Source organism: Lonchura striata, chromosome 3 (assembly GCF_046129695.1).
Source record: "Lonchura striata isolate bLonStr1 chromosome 3, bLonStr1.mat, whole genome shotgun sequence".
NCBI lineage: Eukaryota > Metazoa > Chordata > Aves > Passeriformes > Estrildidae > Lonchura > Lonchura striata.
Window position 1 is genome coordinate 90,528,955 of NC_134605.1, and position 20,471 is coordinate 90,549,425.

The 20,471-nt window shown below is 39.7% G+C and overlaps 1 protein-coding gene across 1 annotated transcript in view; it reads right to left on the bottom strand.

The window, feature by feature from the left end:
- LOC110482197 (elongin-A) overlaps positions 1 to 20,471 on the bottom strand; it is a 22,238-nt gene continuing 1,767 nt past the window's right edge. The window contains exons 3-12 of the mRNA XM_077781765.1: positions 10,290 to 10,346; positions 8,532 to 8,626; positions 6,751 to 7,444; positions 5,242 to 5,341; positions 4,260 to 4,433; positions 3,617 to 3,714; positions 2,704 to 2,884; positions 2,247 to 2,370; positions 440 to 558; positions 1 to 301 (exon numbers count right to left, since the gene is read on the bottom strand). Of these exons, the coding sequence (XP_077637891.1) occupies positions 243 to 301; positions 440 to 558; positions 2,247 to 2,370; positions 2,704 to 2,884; positions 3,617 to 3,714; positions 4,260 to 4,433; positions 5,242 to 5,341; positions 6,751 to 7,444; positions 8,532 to 8,626; positions 10,290 to 10,346 (1,701 nt within the window). The 3' untranslated portion in view covers positions 1 to 242. The remainder of the gene's footprint in view (positions 302 to 439; positions 559 to 2,246; positions 2,371 to 2,703; positions 2,885 to 3,616; positions 3,715 to 4,259; positions 4,434 to 5,241; positions 5,342 to 6,750; positions 7,445 to 8,531; positions 8,627 to 10,289; positions 10,347 to 20,471) is intronic.

Below are 20,471 nucleotides of genomic sequence, written 5' to 3' on the forward strand. Positions count from 1 at the left end.
TTCATATAAACTGATTTGTGATCAGTGTGTACTGACTTTATTGCAATTCAAGTAAGAATGCTGCAGTATGAAAGGCTTGGAGGTTTCAGTATTTATTGCTAATTATTCATCCATGCAATTTTTCAGAACTACTTTAACTAGAGCAAATTGAACAGTGCTTACATGGACATTACTTGCATTCACTGTAGCATAGTATACACACAGTCACATCAAATAAGCTTCAAATACACAGCCTCATTTTATCATCGCCCAACTCTGCTCCTCAGCGCTTTCAAAGTTTTCTTCATGATTGGTGCTATTTCTTCAATAACAACAAAATAAAGAGACCAGTAAAGATTACAACTATGAGCAATTTTAAATGCTATTAGTATAATATTAAGCATATATTAGGCAAAACATCAAAACATTGAAATTCATCATCTTAGGAAACGCCACTTACTTTTGGTAGGCTTCTTTCCATTTTCAATCATTACACCTGAGCTAGAACTTATACTGTTGCCAGCATGTGTCAGATTTGATAATGTATTTTTTCTGTCTCTCATTTCTGGAATTCCTGTTCTTTTAAAACAAGCAAGTAAGAAAAAAGTTAGCATTTAATATCAAGCTACTATTTGCTCTGGCTCATTGTGAAAAAAAAAAATCAAAACCAACAGCCTCATTGGATACATTTAAGAGACTTTATACATTTCAATGTCATAGGATAGTTCAGGTTAGAAGAAATTGCAGATTACCAGCTTTTCCACTTTAATTCTTGAACAAATATTACATTTGTAAGATCTCCTGTTTCTTATTAGTCTTTAAAATAAAATGATCAGAGTTTGTGACAAATCAAAATGGCCAGCAATACCACTTTGATTCATAATGCCCTGTGCTCTAGTTTGCACCTTGTGTTTATTTTCCTCTTTGAACACAGCTGAACTGCTAACTAACTCATTGACAGAAAATGAGGGCAAATGTTTAAAAACAAAACCTCTGTAGCTGACTAGCAAAAGGCACAGTAACTGAACATCATGTTGGAATCCTCCATCAACAAGACAAGGGCTGAGACAGATACATATACAGAGCTGATGCTGCCTGCTAAAGACCCTTAACCCAACATTGCATTAAGGTGTCAGCACAATGTCACCAAATGTGACGAGCCCTGTACTCCTCAGAGCCAGTCAGAAGGATTCTGCCAGCACTCAGTACCACTGCACACCGAGTGAAAATAGCAGCCTGCTAAGGATCTGCATGTCTGCATACCAATCCTTAGCAGGACTTTTTAGTTCCTGCAAGACCAGCTTCTCAAGTGAGGATTTCAGCAATACAAATTCTGCAGCTTAAAAAAAACAATAGGTCAAAGTAGTGAAATTTAACTCATGGTGCCTAAACAAATCCTTTGGTTCTCCAGAAGACAAACCAATTACTCTCTTACAGCTTATTTAATGTCTGAGGTGAAAAAAAAAAATCATGCAAGGCTTGGTCTACATCATTCAGCTACTGGTCCAGAGATTACTGGAGCACAAAGGACAAATGCACTTGTATGCTACTCTACCTGAAGCACCTAAACTGGAAAGGCAGGTCTGCGCAACACAGAATCAACCTCCCACAGAGCAGCTGAAAGCAAAAAGTGCAACTCGAAGTGCCTTAAGCTACTGCCTTGGGGAGGGACTATCTTTTCAATGGAAATAGCAACCCTACCGAAAGAACCTTCCAAAGGCACAGTTATGAAAATTTATCTGGTATAAAAGCTGAGTTTAAGAAAATTTTTACATCCAGGCTGCCCTTTCTAACCCCTACTTACAATCACCTTGAGCAGCAAGGCTGTTTGACTAAGCTTCTGAAATTCACAGGGGAAAAAAAGTACTAAAAGTTCCTAAAGTTCATTCTGGTTAACTGTATCACACCAGGCAGCTGACTGGGATTTTATCAAAGCAGGAGAACATGTGAGGCTACTAGGCAGGTTAATAGACCCAAAACATCAACAATGGAATTGCCCTAGGATGCCAAGTGGCTTTAGTGCAATCTGGAGAAAGGAAATAGCATCCACTTATACTCCAGCTGGGAGGGTGAATTCACTGGCACTTATGAGAAAAGTGCACACATGGCAGAGGAGTACACAAGACTTAAAAGGCGAGTTTGTTTCTAGCAACTAGCCACTTAAAAAAAGGAAAGTAAAGAGAGTTATTTAGAACTTTAAAACTATTTTGCAAGCACAGTTTTGAACTGACAAAGACAAACTCAAAAGCATAGTATATAGCACTTACTTGCACTTCACTGTGGGATGAAGCTGGATGACAGGTCCTGCTGTCCCATGAATTTCCTGCTGTCGGCAAATGTTCCTGGGTGGTTTTGCTGCACCAGTCACATAAGCCATTTTCGTTTGCCTGCCTAATATAGAAGCAAGGAGCAGAGGATACATGACTTTTCATGTCCTTTATGTCCAAAACTCTTTGCCTTGCTGCTTAGAACCCTTAGTCCAACCAGTAAGGTAAGATTTGTCTAATGCACCATATTTGCAGATACACCAACATATTGTATTCATGCATGTGTTTATTTTTTAAGCAAATTTTAATTTAAGAGTAACAGTGTTTGTTCTTGATGATTTCTCCTGGAAGTACAGCATTAGTACGCGCTGCTAAGAAATCACTAAACCAAACATATTGTCAAGAATAGCAGAAGAGATTGGGTTTTGTAAGTGAAAGAACTAACCAGAGATTTTACCTTTTGGTTTCTCAGACTGAGCTGAAAGAATATTTTTTGTAAGGATCTTCAGTTTTTCTTCTCTCTGATTAAATAGTCTCCAGTACATTTCACGCCAAGACTCATATTCTAGGAGGCTCTCATTTTTAAAGTCTCTTTGGCAGTGTTTTTTCCACAAGTGATCAGTCTCTTTTATAAACATCTAATTTAAACACAGAAAAATCAGAGATTTAAAAATAACATTTTCAAGAGTACCTATTCTCTGAGCTTACAGACATAATCCAAACCTTTAGTGGAAGAAGGTGCAGAACAAATCCCACCACACGTGCTGACACAGGTACCCGCACCGTGGCAATACCATGCAGGGAAACTGACTACAGCCTGGAAATCACACAGCTTCAAGCAGCAGAGCTGGAGTCAGTGAACCATGCCTACAGGCTAGATTTGTGTTTACAGCACAGGCTCAGGCCACTCCAGCTCTCAACTTGAAGCACACAGAGGAAAGGCTAATCTGCCTACAAAGGCCTGCACACTCAGAACATCAATATCCAAGTGCAGCATGGAGCTCAAGTCCTGACAGTGTAGATAAGAAAACTACCACATACATTAAATCACACCCCATCTACTTCCTGATCAATATGCTTTGCTGGCTTAATAGTTTGTAACTTGAAAATGGTTCTGACTTTCCCAGCTATTTCAGTGGTAAATACTATGGTCATCTTTTTTTCTTTCTTATTTTTAGAAACAGAAATACCCTTCTATACACACTGTCTTTCACTTAGAAATCAGCAGTCATTCTCCTTAATGTTTTAAACTTGAGAGAGACTTGATAATGACAGATGACAAAGAAGTTAGTATGCAAAACAGAAAACCAGTGCAGCCCATGCATTTGTGGAACGCTGTGGTTCCCCAAATTTAACAAGGCAGAATTTACCAGATTACATTTCTCTATTCGGAACAACTGCTCTGGTGTGCAACGTGTTAGTACAGGCTCAAGAATTTCAAAGGGCACACCTCCTGCTTCTTGTAGCACTACAAAAGAGGACAGTACTTTCAGTATCTCGCTTATTTTACTCAATGGGTAACACCACTCAGTTTAAAAATAAAAAACAAGTTAATTTTAGCAAGCACTAACACAACATCTTACATCAGGCTATGAAAATATTTATAAATCAGCAGTTCCATACTGACTAGCAGTTATGAGGATGGATAAAGCATCTTTGAATAGTCATTGCCCCATCTTTACTGATATGCATCATTTCCTCCTCTGCCTATGCAACGAAGAAAATAATGTCTTGATCACAACAAACATGGCGGTAGAGGGGCATAATTTTTTGTTTATCATTTATAGGACATTATTTTAAGTAAACTTGGACCTTTAAAATTTGTAAGCTTTCAAAAGAAAACTACAGTTTAGCACAGTCATTAATCCATTTCTGTAAGTGCTTTTCACCCTGCTCCAAGTCACTATTTGTAGGGAGGGACAATATATTTTAGTAAGTCAGTGGTTAGCATGGAGAAAAAAAATCTCATACCCTTAAGAGTCACAAGTGCTACAAATCCCCTGAAGTACTCACACTCAATATTGTTGTGAAGCATGCGGACACACTGCTCATACAGTGTAAGCATCTTCGAAAGGCAGACTGCCTTGGAGCCAGAGTACACCTGCATTTTAGAGTTCAGTCTCTGTCCTGGGAATTGAACTATCTCATTGACTTGCTGGGGTGCTTCTACAACAGGTACTGCAGATACTGCAAGCAAAACGTCAGGCAGGTTTCACAAAGCTTTAAGCATTCAGCTCTGAGATAAACATCAATTACTTTTACTTACATATATGAAGTATTTTCTTAATACAAAGTTACTACATTACAGCATGGGACCCTTCCACCTATTGTAATTTGCAAAAGTCTATTCACCATCATCTAACTCCAAAATGTACACCACAAGTGAGCCACACCAACTCAAACCAGACTTGCTTTATCTCCAGTATGCATTAGCTGTCCTCACAGCTTGATTGCTCTCTTAACCTATCCACAGAACTTTACTAATCCTCCTGAGTTATCTTAGAGAAGTCAGAAGCTGCAATAGCAGCAATGTTTCAAGATCCCAGTGGTAGGAAACCACATCAGAAGAGCCACTAGGGGAACCGCTGGTACTTTATGTCACCTACCTATAATGATGCTAGTGCTTCCTATGCCAAAGCTAGACCTAGTGCCTCATATATTTGTTTTACTTAAGATAATTTCTGCTAAGGCTTTGCCTGATCTAAGGTATAGACAAGAGTAAAGATAAATGGAGCCTGTAGAACTGCCACTTGGTTTATGCCTTCTCTAAGTCTGTGGTAACTTCCTCAGTATTCTTTTACTCAGCAAGCCATAAGGAGGAAGGCCTTATAACTCGCTTTAGTTTCAACATGATTTCCACAGATGAGAAAGTGAGGCCTTTCTTTGCCATGGACTGATGAGCTAAAACAGCTTATTGAAAAAAGGCATAGAACATTTCTACACAGAGCTATAAACACCTGCACTATTTCACATTTATCAGAGATATATTACTTACCTGTAAAGTCTGCAGCATACTGGGGAGATGATTCTGAGATGCCTGGCAGAGTTTTAGGTAGTGGAGTATTAAGAAGCTCTTGGAGGGACGCCACTTTGGCCTGTGCACAGTCAAGGAAAGGTTGCTTCAATGGGTTAACCAGGGGTTAAAATAAGCTACAATAAACCCCCAAAGATTTATGCAAATACCAAAATTAACTAAGATATCTAGAATTCTTGCTTTTCTACACTAACATTTACTCATAGGATTACTTTTCAGTATATCCTTTCATACTCCACTTACCATGACTGTACCACAAAAGGAACTTAGTGAGACATCTGCAATTAGCACATAGAAAGATTAAAGAACAGAGTAGATATGTAGAGCTAATGGGCTTTCAGATAAATCACTATCGAGGCATGCAGTGAATGAGGCAAAACTGCAAGATGACAAAAGCAGAATTCTAAAAGATAAGAAACAGGTTTATACCTAGTCCTATCAAGTCTCCTAGATCACACTCAGTAAGCCATTTAGTCTAAAACATTCACAGCTAATCCCCTAAAAATGGATTTAAAGATGCAGCAGCCTGTTAAGTATGGGTTCCTACAAATGGATCAAATGCAACATCTAAATAGGGTCTCCAACTGCAAGTCAGACACTTACAGCCCAAAACTTGCATTCCCTGCACTTCATTTAAGTACCTAAAGTAACTTTTCACAACTGCTTGAATATCTGAGGTTTTTCCTCAAATAGTTTATGTTGGAGTATCATAGATAAGCCTCTACATTAATATTTCCCTATCTGGGACAGAAGATACCACACTCAGATTGCAGATCTTCATAATAAAAAAAGCCTAAAGCTTTCACATCACAGTGAAGATATAAATCTGAAGATAATGCTAATTTTCAGTGCACAAAAGGTCTTCATTTAAAAGGTCTAATTAATACATGTTTTTGCATACACATTTTCTCAGAGGAGCTACTTACGCTTTTTGCATTTCAAGGGACAAGGACCGGTCAGAGAATACATATTTTTAAAATAATTAAATATATATTAATACATTTTAAGAATACGTATAATCTAGTTTTATGTGCAACAACGCAATTAAATAATGTTCAGTTCCACTGCAAATGCTATTTAAGAACCATATCATCTGACAAAACAACTGTTCTATACAAAAAGAGCTGCAGTAGCCACAAACCAGGATGGTCAAGAAAGAAAAAAGGTGGGTATCTTTTAAAAGGTAACTGCCTTTGCATTTTGTAAAGCAAATGCAGATTAGTTGGTAAGGATCAAACATTATTGTAATATTGGAAACAATGCTAAAAATACAAGTAATTCAACTGAAAACTGGACCTCTTTTTTCCCCCCATTATTTTAATTATTGGCAATTGCAATGTGGCTGATACATCAAAGTCATACAATCTGTTCCTTAAAATAAATACAGATAAATTTCAGTGAAATCAGAAGTCCAAAACATTTGTTTATCTGCTGTTTGTCTGCTATTATCTCAACCTTGTAGTGGTTTACCTTTTTAGTGGGAGTTTCTGATTCATCACTCTCACATTCTTTTACATCTTTAACTCCCTCTTTTGCCTGAGAAAGTTTTGAAGTCTTTTGTAGTAATGAGCTGTTCTTCTCTTCACTGCACTTTTTTGGCCGTGCACCTGTTGAATAAGCTTTTCTCTTTCTTTTGTTGGTATTCTCATCATAAGTAAGATAAGATTCAAAAGACATAGTAGGAGGTTCAAATTCCTCATCACTAGATGATCTGGCTTGGTCTTTCATGACAAGATTTTGTTTTGGTTTCTTCATACGTTTAGGATTTTTCTGTTTGGAAGCATCCTTACTAGGTTTTGCTTTCAGGGGAAATAAGCCTTCATTGGCTGCAGAGGAATGCTGCTTTTTTGAATTTTTCTTGCTCTCTGTGGAGGTGCTCTCTTTGAAGTCACTTTCTTTAGCCTGAGAATTGGTACCCTGGGAAGCATGCATAGAACCACTGCTGCTACATACTTTATTATCACATTCTTTTGGAGACTCAGAATTAGTACTTTGATGAGTCTTTTCACTACAAATATGCTCCTTATTAAGCTTTGTAGTAATGGCAGCACTGCTGGAACTTCTAAAGGCCAGTACAGATGTTTCAGGCTCCTCTGAAGGATTAATCTCCTTGGAAACAGAAGATTTCATCTCACGTTTTTCTTTTCCATTATTTTTTCTTCCCCTGTGATCACAGCAATAATAAAAAAAGTATATCCCATTCTGTAGCTGATGCTAAAGTCTTACATAATCTGTTTTTATGATATTAGTAAAACTAAAAGCATAAAATCACACAAACATAGTTTTGTCATGTTTTGAAACATGTCATAGTTTCACAAAACCCAGAACTTAGTTCTGCACTGTGTTCTTACTCTTCCATTATCAGTACAGAATCACATAAATCTTGGGTGCAGCACTGCTAAATACCGAAACAAGAATTGATAACAAAACAAGTGGGGACATAACCCTGAACAGGAAAACAAACCTAGCAGTACTATCTGCTTACAACATCCTGGATACCACTTCTCACAAAGCTTCCCTGCATGCTTTGTCACAAAGACATGGTGCTTGAAATAACTAGGAGTCAGAAAAATTTACAACATGCTCTGTAGGTGACACAGATTAACAGGTCAGCCTTTATGATTTGTTTATCACAGATTCTAATATTTTACTTTCCTGCTGTTTGAACTACTTCAGATTTAAAATGCACTGTTTAGTCAAACTATTCCCTTGGCTTTTTCAGCTCAACTGTTTGGAACTGTTGGAACTCTGTGAAACATCTAAAGCAGAGCAGGCCTGGCCATGGCAGTGGTGGCTGCCTCAGTCTCAGAAGAATCTGCATCTCTTCACTGTGCCTCCTCCAATGTTGGAAGGCCCTCTCAGTCCACGAGACCATTACAAGAAAAACCTCTATACAACCACATCACTGGAGAGCTGCCTCATTTAACCACCACCTCTGGGAAGAAATAGCAAGCTTCCAGATTTCCTGAAGTGCAGAGCAGTGCCCATCATGGTTTAATCTCATTTGCACTACCTGGGACCTGAGAACTTGTGCCAGTCACAAAAAGCAGCTGAAGTCAGGGTGCCAAATGGCTAGTGGTCCAGTAATGGTTTGATTGTTTTCCTCATATTTTACAACTGCATTCTCATTTCTTGCATTCAGTTCAGGTTCCAATCAATGTACATGTGCCATTCCAAACACCTTCCTAAGTTTCAAATCTGTATTTTAAAATTGCACTACAGTATAATTAAGGAAAAAAGTTCACACCTACCTTTGGTTTTTCCATTGTTTTAACAGACTTTTAGCTACATTCCCAGCAGTGGCGTGTTCCCTAAAACTTTTAACTGTTTTGTCTATGCCAGTTTCCTGTTAAAGATAGTGCAAGAAAGATGGGCAGAATAAATCATAACTCTCATCCCAAATAAAATCTCCTCTAAAACAGCTATAAACAGTCTTAGCCTAGTATTCAGGGCAGTCCTATGGCAGCCAAAGAATGAATGCCCTCTTTATACTGCAAATGGAATTGAAGGAAGTAGTTATTTATAATCAAATATGGGGAACAAAATGCAGGCTTAATTCATAAAACTAAGATAAGTAATTTTCCTCCATTAAATGTACATATTTCAGGAATTTTACTTCTCTCAAATGCTTAAGCCCACAAAATACATCAATTCAAATTTCCTTTAGGCTTATTAAGTACATTTGAGCGTATTAGAGAGCATGGTGTAATATAAAATATATCCCAATCAGTAGTACAGGGTTGAGGGGTCAGAACAGCAGAGTTATTTTCACGATATCATTGTGTCTTCAAGTCTCATTCTAGTGCATTTTGTTTAAGCAAAAATATCTTGCAGACTTTAAGTATTTGTAGACTCACTGGTGATTTTAATAATGTATTATCAGTAAGCAACTCTGATTCACAAACCCTCACTTTTAAGATGCATGCAAAATATTAATTTCAGTATGTTCACTGCAACCTGTGAATGCTCTTGCTAACAAGTGGAATTATACTCCTGTGAAGTCTGAGCTATACATGTAACTCCCACATAAAAAGCTCAGCCTCCAGAAAGGGCTTCCTTAAATTCATGTCAGGTATATTTAGCTTGTATATAATTTGAGAAACCTGATTTGGTAAGTCAGTTATTGCAAACAGATGGAAGAAATCTGGTGGGACTACTTCATAAAGCTATTTATGTTCTTCAAATGCATTAAAAATATGTGGAGCCCTCTGCTGTATCACTTTCCTCTATTTGACTTGAAGGCTTCAATCAAAGTCTATCACATTACAAAGCATGCAAAATTCCTGGGAACATGAATAATCTGCAGAAACCCTTCGTCATTTTAAACAACTAATTGCAATATGAGATTATGTATTTTTATTGGAAAACAAAAAAAATGCTTCATTTCAGTAGAAGTCTGCTGGTGTTTTGACAGACAAAAGCCTTTACCTCAACAGGCCATTCAAATATCTTGGCAACTATATTTTTCCTCTTACTTTTCAAAGAATTCTCTCACAAAACCCACATTTTTCTTCTTTTCAAAACACAGAAACATTGCTTATAACAGCTAGAAGCTTCACAGGCCAGTATGAGAATATCTAATACAGAATTTGATAGGATGCAGCTTGGATGAGGATAAAAGTCACAGGAATCATTATTGGGGATTCCTCCTCTTTAAATGCAAGAAACTACCTTTGAGCTGCTAATGAAAGATGGAAGAGTTAGACAATTGACTTAAAGAATTATTCACCCATACTTGCTTTAAGCATTGGTTGAAGGCAGTTTTACACTGAAAATAAGCCAATATGATTAGCAAAGTGTCCCCTATATGCTCAGTTCTATCACTGTTGACATAATACTGCATTTATCAAGCTGGATGACCAGCTTTTGGGGAATTAATCTAACCAAATAGGATATAAATATAAAATTATAAAATGCAACATGCTCACCACTTCTACAAATGCACACTCTTGACTTTTACATAGTAATTCACTATAAAAGAGTGTAATGTATTATTACTGATCACTTACCACTAAAATATCCAGCGATAAATCCAAACCTTGTAGTACCTTAAGTGTTTTTATAATCTGGAAGAGAGACAGACTTATTGTTTTAAACAAATACTTTAAAATCTTATTCTGTTTTTCTCATCATCATTCACATATTTAATCCAAAAATACACAACAGTGTTGAAAGGACATCCAGTAACTCCTAGAAAATGTAAGCACTCCTTTATTGCACATCAGGGCAGTGTTTGCAGTCAGTGCTGTGAACCAGTACAGTCCTGCCAACTCTTCATTTGAGTAACAACAGAAAATCCAGCATGTAGTTTGAATTTACTGCTACAGAGATTAGAGCAAAAATCAGTAACACAGTAATAGAGGTTACATATATATATATATATATATATATATACCTACTCATCCTGTAGTGGCCCTCATTTGCCAAAGAACCATTACAAAAGCTGTATTATGCAAAGCAACCAAGCAAAAAACAGCAAGCCTCAGTCAGCAGCACTACTCCATCAATCCAGGCCGAGAAAGGTGGTGCAAGCCCAGACTGCACAAAATAAGGTTTTGAAAACATAACTGCAATTTGAATTTTTACAAAGTAAGCTCAAACTGTTTTCTTTCGCACTGTCAAAGCTTACACCTGTTACCAAACTCAACACTTACATAAAAGCAGGAAATATGTTTTTACATACAAAATGCTCATCTTTCTATGAGAAGTATTTTAATAACAAAGAAGTCACATTTATAAGCAGAGTATAAATTTCAACAGCAATATAACCAAATTTATTTGGCAACGGGTAGCATATAGCATCCCAGAATCTTGCAGCTAACCACACACAGCAAATTTTTCTTATCTTTCAGTTATTGTTTAAGAATGGCATTCCTCAATTTAGTGTTGCCACTAAAACACTCCCACACACATGAAGCTATGTTATAGAGATGACAGAATTTATGTACAACTGAAATAGCAAGATTTCAGAGGGCTTTCACAAAGTCTGAAATACTAGTCAAGTGTTTCAGATCATTGACACTTCTCAGTGTAACACCAGGGACACAAAAAGCACTACCCAATAATCTTCTAACAACAAAACCAGCTAAATTAAATTAAATTACCAATAAACTGTCATTTATTATATTAGATACTGTTTCTGAAATGGTCTTGCAGGAGGTGGAAGAGGTACTAAAAATGAGTAGCAAGCTCTAAAAACAATACACAAGTTCCACTCCAAGGGTATATTGCTCTAAGTTTCATTGTTCCTATATACTGCATTAGAGTAGTGGAATCCCACACTTGACACTGATCTTCATTGTGCTCAGCGGGCTCTCTCTCATGCCTGGCATGCAGCTCTTCTGTAAATCATCCACCCTGAAACAGTGCTTCTGAGCCTAGAGAAGCACAGCAGAAATGCTTCACAGCCTGGGAAAATGTAAGACAAGGTAAGACATACAGCTAGGACCAGAGGTAACAAATCAAATCTCTCCCAAAAAGTTCAGCTAGCTACAAAATGGCAGGATACCTAAAAAAAAAATTAATTTTAAAAAAGCTTCTTCACCAAGATTTTAAAATCGGCACAAAAGCCATATGAAGTTCTGCTTATCTTTAAGACAATCCCCAAGAAAAATAGTAGTTGCTCACAATGTTAACATAGTTTCTAATGCTTGAGATGATCAGTGTCAAGTTACTTCACTTTTATTTAATTAGACTATATATCCTCATTGATTTAATTTATTTTGCAATTAAAAAGGAAGTAACCCACTGCTGGCATGTTATATTGTGATATTTACCATGTCTAGATAATCAAGCAGTGCAAACCACTGGGAATAAATCCCATTTATTTTGCCAGAGACAAACCTATTTATGGAAGAATAAGGGATGTTTTCATCAAGATACAGAGAATAGGGGCTTTGAACACTTTCTCTTGATGGATTTTGGACTTAGTTAACTCATAAAGCCAAGTTTATTTCAGAAGAAAAAAATCAGGAAGCAGGCAATTACTATTCACACAACTTCAAACCAACTGGCTAAATCACAAAAGTACCTAGATGACAAGCATGTTCAAAAGCAGTCAACTCATTTTAATGAAAAACAAAAGTTTCAAAGTTTTCTAAACAACAGACCTCACTGCTCATTTTTGTTACTTGAAATGTATATCACATTTGGAAAATTAAGACAAATAACACAGTTTCATTTTAAACATTAGAAAAAATGGATCAGACACACTGATAAGGTTTTTAGAAGTGATACCAACCATTTAGAAGCAGGAAACAGCTCAGGCTGCAGGGGAATCAGCAGCTCTGCACATACAGGACTAGTACAAGACTCTGTTCTGAAACTGGACAAAGTAAATGGCTGCATCCAGTCTGCCAGTAGGAATCACATCTCCAAGTTCTTGGGATTTAGAACCAAACTTACTTACAGCCACAATCAGGAAATAAGCAAATATAATTTGTGTCAAGCATCTGCAGCAGCAGAGAAACTTTGTGTTTATCCTATTTGCTAGATATCTCCAATTTCTCTACCAAAGGCTTTGGAGAAAGGTACACTGTGAACCACAAGATACAGTAAAGCCTGTCACCAAAACCACAGCTTGCTAGAAACCCAACTTTGTTGTCATGATACCTATATACAGTATACCATTATAATTATTACATAAAATAAGGCAAAAGCCTGTTCTAAGCAGGCCTTCAAAAACAAAATAAAGACTGACTATTGAGGGATCTTTCTCTAACCATTTATTTCACCACAGCATTTTTGGCCTATCTGGCTCTTATCTCACTGGACCGGATCTGGCAATTTCTTCAGGGAAGACCTTCCATATACACACAACATATATGTAACACTCCGCTGGTTTTCAGACTATTTTACCTCACTATCAGCTATATCCTCATGGAATAACTCCATCTACTCTAAAAGTGACTAAACTTCATAGGAAAATTTTGAAGAAAATTTATCTTCATATGCAATTCCTAGACTAGTCTATGTAATTCCTAAATACTGATTAATAAAGAACAATCAAAACCCTACAGGGCAGGGTTTTTTTCTCATAAAATACATTCCAAGTAAAACCAAGACTTAAGTCTTCATGCAATATAAACAGGCAAAGCCTTATGGACAAATAGAGCTGGCACCCACAGTGGTATGAGACAAAAGCAAAGATGGCAGTAGGAACAAAAGCAAGCAAAGATGCAGGGAAGAAGGGAAAGCAAGGTGGAATCTGGAAAGCAGAGACCAGTGGTAATAAGCAATGGGAAAGAATATAAGCAAACAAAATTTTCCAGAGCCAAAACTGAAAGCAAAGTGGTAACAACAGCTGCCAGGTGCACTGGGTTTGGTTGCTTCCTACTACAATAGTAGTAGCTCCATCATCCTTTATACAAGTGTCATACAGTCTCCTCTTATTTTCCTGTCTGAGCCTGGAACCTCAGGAAGGATGGAACCCATTGACAGGTTCCCAGACCATCTGTCCTCAGGAGACTGAAATTTCTCTACAGTAACCCCTGTTTTCTCTCCTTCCTTGCTCAATAGCTGCATTTCCCTTTCAAAGAGATCCCCATGATTCTTTAGCTCTTCTATAACAAAGCCTGTGAAATTCCATCATGTCAATAACTTCTGGCCGAGCTAGACAACTCATTTGAAAAAACATCAGGACTTTGAGGAAAACATCTTAGAAAAACCCAACTCCATCCCAAGGAATCCCTATGCCTTCAGCTAACCAAAAAAAAAAAAAAACAAAAAAAAAAAAAAAAACCAAAACAAACAAACAAAAAACTAAACAAAAAAAACCCAGACAAACCCCCCCCTAAAAAACCCGAACAAACAAAACCAACCAAGCACAGCTGTTCACCTAAAACAATTGCCTAGTTTTGTTTTCAGCTACTAAATCTAATGATCTGTTAATTACACTAAAGGAGCTTTCTTCCCATCATTTTTCACAATACAGAAATAAATGTAAATGCTAATCACACACTTTACCTTGGCTCTTTAGTTTCTTTAAGTTATGCTAGCCAGAGCTACAGCCAATCTCTGGCTATATCATTATGGTTCCTGCTAGGCCAGTGTTGTTTTTAAAAAGAGTCCTCAGAACAGGACATAATATTCCTGTAATTGTCCCTCTAACTCCATATAGCAATAATAACATAACCCTGCTAAGCTACCCAAAGATAGCATTTACTCCATAAGCCACTGAACTCTACTGCAATTTCATGCTCAACTGGTAATATATCAGAGCTCCAAATCATTTTCTGAGTCAATGCTTTCCAAAATACAGTCTCCTATGCTGACCTATATTCATAGCTCCTAGCTGTGACTTTCCACTGAGCCATGCGAAAAACGTGTTGCTCAAATGAATGTAGTCTACCACATGATCAAATTTGGTTTCTAGAAGGGATTCACTTCATTTGATACAAATGACTTCAGTATGTGCAGCATTTCCCTACAATGTTTGCCGTCTTCTAAATTAAGGAAGTTTCAGCAGCATCATATCACAAAGAGATGCATAATCACCCTCCTACCCCTCCAAAAAACCACTGCAAACCCACAACCCAACATTGTTTCCTTATGAGGTCTGGCACTTATTTTTGGCTGGTGCAACTGAAGTAAGTTTTATGCATTATATCAGGCCCATGACACTGCTGCTGTAATCAACATCACACAGGAGCAAGTCAAATGCCTGGAAGCTTGCATACATTCACAATTTGTGTCAGCCAAATACAATTTGAGATAGATTTGGCAGAACATATCTACGTAACATTGCATTGAGTGGTATGAATCATGGCACCACCCTTCAATTCTACATCAGGTACATCTTAACATCATGCATCATTCCTTTATGATCAATGCCAGTGAAGACCATTTCACTGATCTTTAACCTAGCACAGTACTTTTTTCCCATACCTTCCCTATAACCATAAGCAGCACTCAACAACTGTTCTTTCCTTTGTCAATTCTCTGAAAACTCAGTGGGTAGCTATCAAACCTTACACATCAAGAAGCTTTTGAAATGGACAACTGATGTTCTGTGTGTTTATCAAAAGCTTTTTAGCAATATTAAAAAGTCCAAAGTATTAGTCTCAGTAGGGAACAGAAGTATTTGACAACAATGATTGCCTACATACACATCTGTAATATTGACTTGTAATTCTTTTCACAAATTTCTAGAACTCTCCTCTTTGCCTTTAAAGATGCTAACCACATAATTTCTCTTATTAGATTCTACTTCTGTTAGGCGTACCTTTCATGACTGCCAATTTACAGCTATCGGTTCCTCACTTTCCCTGCCACTCCTTAGGCCAGGTTACCCATAAATACTTCTATTTCACTAGACAGTTTTACCAGGGACAGAAGTGCAGCAGCACCACCATTAGCTCCATTTTATACAGCACCTACTTGCAGCTATGCTACACAAAAATATTGTATCTCCTCCCTTAATGAATCCAAATTAGCCGGAGTTGTTCTGGTTTTTCACTTTAGTAGAATGCTTTGGAACTTACTGGTTTGGGATCACTTAAAAACTTATTACCTCTAGAATTGTTTATTTTCTTTTCCTTTGCTACCTCTTGTTCAAATAGTATCAAGACTAATCTCAAGTACAAATTCAGACACTGTAATAGCTGATTATTCCTGTAGCACAGGAAGAGATCTTAGGTTAATTGAACTGCAAATTAAAACTTCTGAAGAAGCACCTGCACAGATACTTGTATTTTAGACAGATATTGTCTACATCACAGGCACTCAAGAAGATAAGCCATTATTGGCTATGAAAACCAGTATTTCTTCTATATGCATACACACATTCTTTGAAAACACACTGTAGACATGACTAATAGCTAAGATTCTCAGCAACTACCAAATACAATGCCATTTTTACTGCAGCCCTCTGCCTCCAACCACAAACTTGTATCAAGTTTTAATACCTTTGAAGCCCATAAAGGTAAAAGCGTCCTCTATTTTTCAAAGCAAATGTGACCCTCCAAAAAAAAATTTAAAAAAAAAACCCAAAACAAGCAGAAACCGCATCACTGTTTCGAATACACCTTCATCAGCCAAATACAATGTATTGTTTCGTAGAACGTTGAGGTCAATTTGGCACACGCTCCTTTGCTTCCACTCGCTCAGGGAGCGGGGCGTGCCTGGGTCCCTCAGCCCCTCCGGAGGCCGGAGCTTGGATCGCGCCCGCCGCCCATCTCCGCCTCCTTCAGGCGTGCCTCACCACGCCCCGCAGCTGCGGAGCAGCCGGCCACCCTGCAGGGCTTGTTCGGGAAGAACAGCTCAGCCCTCCCTGGCCCGGGAAGAACACGGCAGGGCGTGACAGGCCCGGCTCCTCTTTGACGCGTGCCGCAAAAAACAAGCGGCAGCGCCTATTTCTCACAGAAAAGCTCCTATGAAGACAGAAATAACAGCCCAGCAGCTGCATTTGGTCTCCAGGCCGGGTACCTCCGCAGGCTGCTGCGCAGAGCGCAGCCGCTCCTGCAGCTCCTGCAGCTCCTGCAGCCTCCGCCCCTGCTCCGCCATGGCGCCGCCCCTGCTCCGCCTCGCCGCCGCCAGCGGGGCTCCGGTGCCGCCGCCCGGCGTTCTTGTGGGCGCTCCCGCTCCGCCATTGGCCGGTCGCTGGCTGCCCGGCTGCCCGCAGTAGCAGCGGGGCCGTGTGCTTTTCGCTGCCCGCCGGGCTCCATGTGGACGCAGAGTGCGGTGCTGAGCGAGCCCGCGGAGATGGGTCAGGAGCGGGGAAGGCCGCGGCGCCGTGCGCTGTGTCCCCGCCCGGGCGGCCAGCCCCGCGCTGCGTGCGGCAGGCGGGACACGGGCAGTGTCACTGCTGGGGCACATCTGCCCTGTTAGCTGCCGCAGCCCGAGGCCCGTGGCATCCCAGGTGACTGCCGGGCAGCGAGGCTGCCGTGTGGCGGGCTGCCTTGTGTGGGGCACTGAGGCCGAGCCATCCGAGAAGCCGCGACTGGCGCCCGCAGGCAGGCAGCCCACTGCACACCCGACTCGGGCTGGAGGGGATCCTTTTCTTTAGGTGCTGCCTTTTTTGTGTGATTGGTTGTTTTTTGTTTGGTTGTTTCTGTTGTTTTTGTTTGTTTTGTTTTGTTGGGTTTTTGTTTGGTTTGGTTTTGGGGGTTTTTTTGTTTGGTTTTGTTTTTTTTTCTTTTGCGGGGAGGTGGTCTGAGCACTTCTGGGCCCGGCAGCTTTCAGCAGGGCTCTCCCGTGGATTACCTAAAAAGCTTATGACAAGGATTCAGTCTTCTCACTGCCCGAACTGCGCATCTGAAGCGAGATCTCTGCCATGGAGCTTGCCAGGGCTGAGCATGTGCTTGTAAGACTCCCAAGATGAATGAGTCCCTCCTAAAGATGTGTATTTGCAGAATTTCCTGTGAAGTTACTGTAGATGTAATAATAACAGGTACACAGAACACCTTTCCCTCGTTAAAGTGGTGTTGGAGGGACGTGTTTAAAAAAAGTGCATCCAGTCTGAAGTACAACAGAATTTTAAGTAGGCAAAAGTCTGGTGTTTGCATGTTAGGATTGCTGCTCTTGCAAAATAGATCTTATTACAGCTTGGCACCCTTTATAACAAATTCATCAGCAGAGAAACCAAAATAGCTGATAGGGCAATACAGTAGGTAGAGCACTCCAGTTGGAAATGGAAAAAATAAATCCAGGTCCCTGGTGCAGACTGTCTCTCCAGGTACCATACTCATGTTTTTATTTCACAGAAATAATTAACTCATCTTCACAGAATGTAGAGACTTCATCAACCCTACCTTAAAATAGGCCATTCCAGCTAGTCGCTCTTCAGTTTTCTGGCCCAAATAGTATAATATTATTTATACAGAGCAGCACTTATGCAGAAGAAATCTTTGGAAAAAGTCAGCCCACACCAGCATTATGATTAAAGTCATTATTGAGTCGAAAAATTGAGGGATTGTCATATGGATTATGTAATTGAAGCTGGAATTTCCATATGTTGTTTGAAAGCCTAATTATCAAACTACTGGATTTTTCCTGGGATGAGGAAGTTGTTCTTGCTGCCCAATTATTCTGAAAGATCATGATTTCATGACAGCAAAAACAAAATTTAAAATCTTAAAAGTTTTCCTAGAACAAGAAAAATATTTTTAGCCCAGACCTAACTGAAGCATTTTTCATATTGCTTGTCATAACTGCCAAGAGGAAAGAATTCCACGTTTACTCAGTCCTTCAAAACTGCAGTCAATGCTGATTATTACAAATATTTGTTTGTTTGGCATTGTTGCATGACTCCTCTTAGGAAGAAGTGGGCTTGACATAAACACAAAAACTGCTCAAAAAATTGTTCTGACACTGCATGCTCAAGGGGTGTGTTGTACCATCAGCTTTGCTGAAGGGTTGCAAACTCTCTTCTAACCTTTAAGGACCTCCCTATGCCCTACTGTCAATGCTTAGTAAGTTTCCAAGGAAAGACTGAAACCAGAAAGAGGAATAGGCTTTGTCTCAGCTCAGGAAAAGAGCCTGGTGAGAATTTTGGAGGATGGATCAGTGAGGCTTGACTGGCAAAACTAGGCAAGGAAGTGGGAGGAGATAATCAAGTGCAGGGAGAGGTCTGTGACCCACTGGGGCTGGGTGCCTTGCTGGACACAGGAACTCAGAGCCACCTCTGTGAAGCTAAGCCCTGTCCTTTTGTTCCTAACAATGTTGTTTTTTACATAAATTCAGCACCTTAAAAAAACTCTACATTTCTTTTCCATCTCTTGTTTTGAAAAGACTACAGTTCCCACTGAAATTCAGTATGCTTTCACATATACCTCCTGTCTGCATAAGGAATTTCACCCTTCCTAAAGGCATTACTGGTATGATTCAGATTAGTGCATTTGAAGACCCACCCGAAGCCCCTGGGGATCCACAGGGAATGCAGAGATCCACCCTCAGCCCGTGGGAGAGGTGCCCACACCAGAGTAGGTGAATGCCTGGAGGAGGCTGTGATCCAGTGGAAGGCCCGAATGGAGCGGGAGAGCCCCTGCTTCCAGGCTGGAGCAGTCTGTCCCTGGGGGACTGCACGCCGTGGAAGAATGACCCAAGTCGCAGGAGGTTTGGGAGGACTGTCTGCCCATGGGAGGGACTCACATCGCAGCAGTTTTGGGAGGACTGCTGGTGAGAAGAGAACCATGCTGGAGAAGTTAATGAAGTCCTTCCCTCTCCCGTGGGAGGGACCCACAGCCTCACTGGGGAGGACTCCTCTCCCTGAGCAGCGGAAGAAAACCTCATGTGGCGAAGTGACCAAACCCTCATGCCCTGTCTTCCTGCGCTGTCAGCAACGAGGGAGGGACTCAGGGGGTGGAAAACAGTGTTTTAAGGGCTTGTTTTATGTCTCGTTACCCTCCTCTGATTTTGTTAGTAATAAATTCACTTTACAACTTAAGTTGAACTTGGTTTGCCCTTGAAATATTTCTCCCGGTCCTTATCTCACTCACGAAACCTTAGTTATTTTTGTCTCCTCTGCCCAGCTGTATCAGGGAAGGTGAGCAAGCAACTCTTGTGGGTGCCTGTCATTTGACCAGTATCAAACCACGACAACATAGTTGGTGGAGACTCCCCTTTTGAAGGAAATCGCAAGGAAAAGTTGAAGGGGGATGGCTACAAATTACTCCTGAGAAGATTATGATTTGAGACAAGAAGAAAATTTTTCACAATGATAATATAATCTCCCCAGGGAACTAACTGGTGGATTCCCCAAGGTTGGACACTTGTAAGATTTGCCTGAAGAGGGAGCTGGGCAATGTTGTCAAGACAATGCTATAGCCAAGAAAGGTGGGACCAGGTGATCCTTGGTACTCCTTCCAACCTGGTATTCCGTGATTCTATGAAAATGAGGATTTGTCCTTTGTTTTTTATAGCTGTGGCCCTATTTTTCAAAAGGAAAGCTGGTTGCCTTGTTGCTGTTAGGAGGACTGAGCCTTATGTCCCTCTCATCCACTCTCATTTCACACATTTGACTGACTCTTAATTTCCTATTCTGTTTTTTCATTCTTACCTCCACCCACACAGCAATGCCCTTCTGTTCAGAATTACAAGTGTTACTTTGCAGCAGTTGTTGTAAAAGCCCATCTGAGCCTGAAGACAGCCAAATAAATCTATATGACTAAGCATTATACAAAGCACAGCCAAGGGAAAAATCTTCCTGTTCTCAGACTTCCACTTCCCACAGTATTCTTCCCTTCCCTTGCTCA